The sequence below is a fragment of the Aptenodytes forsteri genome, unplaced genomic scaffold (genome assembly GCF_000699145.1).
Source record: "Aptenodytes forsteri isolate BGI_AS27 unplaced genomic scaffold, ASM69914v1 Scaffold651, whole genome shotgun sequence".
Taxonomy (NCBI): domain Eukaryota; kingdom Metazoa; phylum Chordata; class Aves; order Sphenisciformes; family Spheniscidae; genus Aptenodytes; species Aptenodytes forsteri.
Window position 1 is genome coordinate 88595 of NW_008794079.1, and position 7436 is coordinate 96030.

Consider the following 7436-nt stretch of genomic DNA (forward strand, 5'->3'; position numbering starts at 1 on the left):
TATTGCCGCCCCCCCCCCCCCCCCCCAAAAGCAGCCGGTGTCCCTCCCACTGGCAAGGGGAGAGCAGTCCGTGGGGCTCAGCCTGACCCTGCTGCAGCCCCCCAGGCTGCGGGTTTGCCAGTCGCCCTGCGAGGGAGGGATGCTGCCCTGAGGGTCCTCCGAGCAGGGCCAAGTGGCAGGAGCTCTGCCAGGCTGGGAGATGTGCCTGCCCCCCCCAAAAGCAGCCGGTGTCCCTCCCACTGGCAAGGGGAGAGCAGTCCGTGGGGCTCAGCCTGGCCGACCCTGCTGCAGCCCCCCAGGCTGCGGGTTTGCCAGTCGCCCTGCGAGGGGATGATGCTGCCCTGAGGGTCCTCCGAGCAGGGCCAAGTGGCAGGAGCTCTGCCAGGCTGGGAGATGTGCCTGGGCTCGGGGGAAGAGCAGGCTTTCTCCGGGCACCGATGGGCTCCTCGTGCAAGGACAGAGTGTGCAGCTGAAGGAGACATGCTCCCACTGTCAAAACTCATACATTACGAGGTTATGGGGCTGGCGCAAGGCAGCCCGGAGCTGAGGCAACTCCCTGCCAGCTCAGGCACAACCTGCTCCGGTGCTCAGAGGTCCACAGGTTCCCTGGACCCATCCTGGGTGCGGGGTCCCAGCCCCACACCTTAGCGACAGCTCTGTGGCCCAGGATGCTGCAGGGATTCCCACGTGCCTGGCCCCAGAGGAGGAGGCTGATGGCCTTCACCGGGGCCGAACCTCCCTGCCTGCCCTCTGCCTTGGCAGCAAGGGACCAGCTGGGCCAGCAAGCTCCGGAGCAGCCTGGCAGCACCTCCGTGGCTCCAGGCCCACGATCTACGCCATGAAATCAAGCGGCCCTGGGGCTGCACTGAGCCTGCCTGCCTGGGGCTGCCACTGAGCCAAGAGCCTGGCAGACCAAAGCCGGGGCTGGGTCGCAGGGCTCTCTCCACAACGAGCCTCTAAGCTCACCTGCAGAGCACAGAAGGGCCTTGGTTTCCTTTGGTCCCGGGGGTCCTGGGTCTGGGCACAGACAGCCAGGACCGCCCCGCTGAAGCGGCAGCTGCTGGGGGCCCATGGGGACCCCTGCTCGACACCCCCAGTCCCCAGAGGAGTCTGCTCGAGCTGCCCGCATGGGCACGACGAGCCGGCGCGGGAAGGGGAGCAGGGGGTAGTTTGGGGCAGGTTGCGAAGTCGACGCTGCCAGCAGGTGCTGGTTTCTGCGGGCTCAGCAGAGCCGGCGCAGTTACGGGGACAGGTTACGGGGACAGGAGTGGGCTCCGCATCCGCACACACCTATCAGGCTGACAAAGACACAAATGCTGTTCTTGCTATCTGGGGAGGAAATTAAAGCAAATTAAAGCAGCAGGGCGTGCACCAGGCAGGAGCTTTGGCAGAGGTGTGCCGGCGGGCAGCTCCTCAAGGGTTAATTCCTCCCTCTCTGCCCCATTAGCAGCAGCAGCAGGATGGATTTGGTCATGCTGCGGGAAGGGGAGGGAGCGCTCTCAGGGGCTCTCTTTGCAGGGACTAATCCTGAGCAGGAGCCTGTCTCCCCAGCCCCAGCCTGGAGGTGACGCAGCCCTGTCCCCAATCCTGTCCCAGGTGCAAACTGCCCATGAAACCTGCAGGCACAGGGGCGGGGGAGTCTCCCTCCCGCCCCAGCATGTAGTGTCCTCTGGGGACCTCTGTGAGCCCCCACGGACCCCACTGCCGGTGCCCACCTCCCTGGCAGTGCCGTGCCCACTCAGGCCCACGCAGGTGATGGGCGAGGATGCTGCACGAGACCTTGTGCGCTCACCGCGTGCCAGGCTGGCAGCCACAGCCGAGGCTCACGGCTGGCAGGTGAACCGCAGGAAGCGCTCCTGTCCTCGCCAGCCTGGCTGCAGCCCCTCGGCCGCAGGCAGGACCCCCGGCCAAGCCCTGAAGGGTTAAGTCCCCTGCGGGGATGGAGGGTGAGCTCAGGTAGGCGTGAGCTCCCACTTCCAGAGCCAGAGCAGGGCTGCCTGCCGGAGCCGGAGGAGGGGCCTGGCTGACCGCTGCTGCTGCTATAAAACTCCCTGCTCCTGCCACACTCAGCGTCTTAAGATGCACATGTGTGGGGAGAGGAAACAGGCAGCCCTGCTTGTAAGCAGCCCTTAACCCCTTCTGCGCGGAGAGAGCCGTCAGGGAGCTGGGGAGGGGGACCCCCTGCCGCACCACCTCCCAGCCAGAGCCTGCCCGGGGAGGGCGACGCGAGCCGGGGCTCCCCGGACCCCAGCCGAGGAAGCAGCATGAGCGCCTGGAGCTGAGGCCGCCTGCAGCAGGAGGAGGTTGGCAGAGCGCGGCGGTCCCCACGCGGCTTCCCCGGTGTCCCCTCACCGCCCAACATGTCCTTTGCCATGCTGCGCTCGGCCCCCAGCCGGTACCTGTACCCCGAGATCAGCATGCTGTCCGAGGACGAGGAGAACGGCAGCGAGAGCTCCGGCTCCGACGAGAAGCCCTACCACCTGGACACCGACGGCTACGGCATCAAGGCCAGCAAGCGCAGGAGCGGCAAGAAACCCAACCGGATCAACAGGGAGCCCCGGCAGCGTCACACAGCCAACGCGCGGGAGCGTGACCGCACCAACAGCGTCAACACCGCCTTCACCGCCCTCCGCACGCTCATCCCCACCGAGCCGGCCGACAGAAAGCTCTCCAAGATCGAGACCTTGAGACTGGCCTCCAGCTACATCTCCCACCTGGGGAACGTGCTGCTGGTGGGGGAGGCGTGCGGGGATGGGCAGCCCTGCCACACCACCCCTGCCTTCTACCACCACGGCGGCAGCAGCCCCTCCGCGCGCGACACCGAGAACTCCCAGCCCAAACAGATCTGCACTTTCTGCCTCAGCAACCAGAGGAAGCTGGTAAGTGGCTGCTCGCGCCGTCCCCGCGGGGCTTTCGGCTGGAGGGGGCTGCGCCAGCTGTGGCAGGGGACCCCCAGGCATCCTCAGCCACGGCCACACCAGGAGGGGGTTAGGGAGCACCAGGGCGCCGGCTACGGCTCTGCTGCCATCGGGCCGGTGCGAGCCAAGGGGGAGATGGGATGGCTGGGCGAGACGAAGCAGCTCCGGTGCGAGCTGCATCGACACGGGCTGGAGAGCACGCCAGACCCCGTCGGTGAGCCTGAAACTCAGGCGTGGAAAATACGGTGCCTCCCTTTAGCATGTCTAGATTTGCTGCTCAAAGCCCCCAGCAGCTGCGTCCGAATCTCATGCGCGTTCACTGAAAGGCAAAGGGACGGGAGAAGGGGAAACCCTCCGAGGGCGAGAAACAGATTTTAGAAGCTGGAAATCAGAGGCACAGGGAAAGTCAGAGTCTGGAAAGAGTCTGCATCTCCCCTCCGGCAGAGTCTAGGCAGCAAATGGAGAGGCGAGAGCGATTTGGGCACAGGGCTGGCTGCAGCCAGGGCTCCCAGCCCCCTGATGCTGGCTGCTGGCGGCAGGGCCGGCTCCCTGGGCTGGTCCGTCTGCCTGGGCGAGGGCTGCGCTGGCTCTGCACAACCAGCCGTGGGCCCGGTGTCCCGGGGAGCCATGCTGAGACAGGGATCGGGGGGAAGCTGAGGCCAATGCCACGGCATGTAGGTGCCCCTCGAGCCTCCCGGAGGATCGTGGGGACCAGCAGCTCTGCCCCACGAGCACTCGGGAAGCGGGATGGCTGTCCCAGCTTGCCAAAGGCACCAGCGGGTCTCTACCACCGAGCGGGAGCCGTAATGTCCTGGCCAGCCCGGTTCACCCAGTGTCCCCCGCTCCTGGCTCTCAACCCCCTGCCTTTAGGGGAGCGCTCTCCTCCCGGCGTCTGGGCAGGCAGCACCACCTCGCGCCAGGACCAGCCTTCTGGCAGAGGCTGGCACCAGCGCTGGCCAACGCCTGCCATGCAGGCTCACGTCTCCAGGAGGGTCGGCACCACTGCCCACGGAGAGTGAGGGGGCAGGTGGAGTAGGACACGAGTCTGGCAGCCAGACTAGGAAAATCCAGCTTCAGCAGCAGCTCTGCCGAGGCTCCGGGAGCCGTTTGGGCGACTGGCACCGGCTGGGAGAGGCAGTGAGCTGCTGCCTCCCTGGCACGGCCCTGCCTGTCTGAGCAAACCTCCTCTGGTGGTGCAGGGAAAGCAAACCCCCCCTCCCCGGCCCCGGGGCTGCCGTGCAGGGAGCGGCGGCACGGTGCAGGGCTGCAGCCTTTCTTGGGGCTCTCCTGACGTACAGGGCAGCTCTTGCCACGCAGACACAGCCACGGGGGAGCGGGGGCACAGGGAGGAGGCGGCTGTCAAGAGTCTCAAGCCCTGCTCAAGAACGCTGTGCCCTGGGTGGCTGGGTTTTAAAAACCTGTTGGTCTCCTGCACGGAGCAGATGGTCTCCAGCAGGGTAGAGGTGAAAGAGAGCACAAGAGCTGAGGCAGAGGCGTCGGGATGGCAGCCCGAGCCATGCATGCACGCTCCGCCGCCGTTTGAACCCGTTTAACCCCAATGAGTAAGGCCCTGAAGAGGGAGAAGTCTTTGTTAAGGATTCAAGGCTCATTAAGCATGAAGCAGTGGCGGTAAAACCAGTCACAAGCAGACTCGGACAGCTTGAGTATTTCAGAGCAGGAAAACCCCAAACCCTGTTAATCCCCCTTGCACGTCCTTTCCAATTCACTAGAGAAGGAGACAGAGCTGGGAGCAGCAGGCAGGAGGCAACAACGTCAGGAGTCTTTGCATCTGCTGGGATTTACACTGCTAAATCTTAAGTCATCAAAGACGAATACACGGGGCTCTTTCCGCTTGGGCAGCGGAGACCAAGCGCTTCCCCCGTCTGTAGCTTTCGTGAGCACCAGTGTCAAATTCTCCCCAGTGGGTGAGGGATGCAGACCGCCGGCTGTAAAGTGCCCTCATGCTCCAGCAAACTGCTCAAGCCAGTGCTACCCCAGTTTAAAAACAGAAGCTGCAGGTGGGGAAGCTCCTACAGGGCTGAACTGGAAAACTCCCCCGCCTTCCAGTTACCAGCCTGTTCGGAAACCTCCTGTAACAGCTTCAAAGATCAAGTTCTCTGTCTCTTTTGCTGGTATTGCCACTTTTGCATCAATTCCGATAAATTCCCATTGCCACTTTTGCATCAGTTCCGAGCGTGGACTCCTGTGCGGGAGCAAACCCCAGGACAGGCACGTCTGTGCCAAGGCGTGTGGAAAGGATAAGCAGTGCGGGACTCCCGGGCCAAGATGGGCCACCTCCCTTCCTGCCGCTCTTCTGGATAAACCTCCCCAAGTTTAGATCCTCAGCGGCTGTCAAAGGGGACAAGATACTTTGGTTTGGTTGAGAAATAAGCTAGGTCGGGCTCATGCTGGGAAGAGGGGACCAAACAGACCGTGCCTAAGCAGTGCACTCGGTCTGTGCTTGAGATTTTTACGGCCAGATAACAACTCAGTAGGTTTTACTGCGTGTTAAAGGAATAAAATAAACCATCTTTTATCAGGAAGGTATTTTGACAAATGGCGAGGAAATGAAAGCAATCTCCTCTGGAGTTGCAAACACGGCGCAGCTGGGATCTCACAGCCTGTTTGACGTTGGGTGGAAGGGACCCTGCCTCAGCTCTGGAGAGCCAGATGGCCACCGTCCCGTTCAGGAGAAGCCAGCTCCATGCGAGACCACTCGCCTCGCTGGGCACCCAAAGCGCCAACGTGCGTGGCAGCTCCAGCCACGCTGCCAGGCTTGCGAGCTCAGCAAGCGACAGCACACACCTCCTCAGAGACCCCCTCCCCACTTACCCGTCCCACGAGGGAAGGAGGCAGAGCCACTTCTCCTCTCCCAAACACGCACGCGCACACACAGCTTCACTCCACGCTGAGCTTAGAGGAGAGCAGCTTGATCATATCAGAATATAAATTGTCTTGCGCTGCTGGGTGCTCAGGTCAAAACAGCCCATCCACCCCCGTCAGAAAGGTCTGCTTTTCCACCATGCCTTTTTGCTCACATGTAATGATGTTGTTTCAACCAGTGCAACCTTGTGGTACGTTATTCTGTCCGTCTCCGGCTTTCTAGGCTTTGCCAAAGAAAGGGTAACCTCGTGAGGGATCTCCTTCACGGTGCCCCCAAGCGAGCCCCTGAACCGTTTGCCCCTCTGTCACCAGCTCTGCCCGTCCATTTTGCGCCAGACGTGCCGTGCAAGCTCTCCCCGAGAGCCGGCCAGGCTGCGGTGGGAGACACACCAGTCTGCAGGCACCTGCTGCGGCTGGCTCTCTAAAACCTCCTCCTTCCCAAAAGGCCCAAGACGCACCGTGCCTGCCCAGCTCCCAGCCCTTCCGCAGCCTCCGTCCGTGCCGGGCACACCGTCTCCATTCCGAGCCGTGGGAGGCTGCACCTGACCCGTGACTCCGAGGGGGACGCCGATGCCACGGCTCCCCTCGTTAAAAGCCTGACACGCTCTGGAGAAGGAGGAGATGGCACGCACGGCACTGAAGCCCCATGAGACAGTGTGGGCAGAGGCCAGATGCCACCTCATCCCTGGGCACCCTGGCCGGGAAGGCAGGAGCACCAGGGAAGTTGCGGGTGAGCATTTGCGGTCGCTGTGAGCAGGACCCGCTGCAGGGAGGGGAGAAACAGGAGGGAAGGCGTGAGCTGCCATGCAGAGGCTCTTTCTAGTGAGAGGGGTCACAGGACAGAGCTCGGGCGGGATGTTTGGGGTTGCCGGCTGCTGTGGGCACCCCAAAGGACAGCCGAGTAGGGCAGCAAACTTTCTGCGAACCCTTCCTAGCCGGGCCTTCACCTTGTCCCGCTTTTGCTGGCCGAGCAGCACCACATCGGGCAAAGGGGCTTGCCCAAATTCATGCTGCATGACTCAGCGTCGCCTCGCACCCAGGCATCCTGACGCCGCCTTATCCCAGGGACTTTCCCGTATCGGGTTGAAACCAACACCATCTCCCTGGAAAGATCCTTCTTTAAAATGACTCATGTGGAGGTGTTCGCCGCCCACCAGAGAAAGGCCGAGCTCTGCTAAAGGGGCTGCCTGGGCTGGCGGCTGCTCAGGCTTGTGCCAGTTCCCCCAGATCTAATTGAAAGGTTAAAAACCTGCATGGGGACAAGGCCTTGGACTATGCCCCAGTCAGGACACAAGCAGGAGGGAGGTGGACACCATACCGGTAGGAGCATCACACTTGCCACAGGCGCTGCAGGACAATGTGTGGGTGGGTGGCAGTGACGGACGGGACGGTCCCCGGCATTGCTGGGGAGCAAGCTCGTGCCATTCCCGTAAGCGAGAGCTGGGAGAGGGGGCCCAGGGCCATGGTGCCCCGGACACCCCATCCCTGCCAGCCTGTGATGGGGCTTGTGCTTCTGCAGGTTTTCCTTTGTGGGTGTTGCCTGTGTCATCGTCCCCGCCAGGACACACAGTGCTGGCGGGGGAAAAACAGGACGTTTCTCCTCCAGTGACTGTATCGGCTGGGGGGGGGGAGTGG

General features: G+C 62.9%; 2 protein-coding genes across 2 annotated transcripts in view; one reads left to right on the forward strand and one right to left on the reverse strand.

Annotated features, from left to right (window-relative positions):
- BOP1 (block of proliferation 1) overlaps window positions 1-7436 on the reverse strand; it is a 70796-nt gene that overhangs the window by 13322 nt on the left and 50038 nt on the right. The gene's annotated exons all lie outside the window — the stretch shown is intronic.
- Window positions 2361-7436, forward strand: part of SCX (scleraxis bHLH transcription factor) — a 9942-nt gene continuing 4866 nt past the window's right edge. Inside the window, exon 1 of the mRNA XM_009272295.1 lies at window positions 2361-2879. Within this exon, the coding sequence (XP_009270570.1) occupies window positions 2361-2879 (519 nt within the window). The remainder of the gene's footprint in view (window positions 2880-7436) is intronic.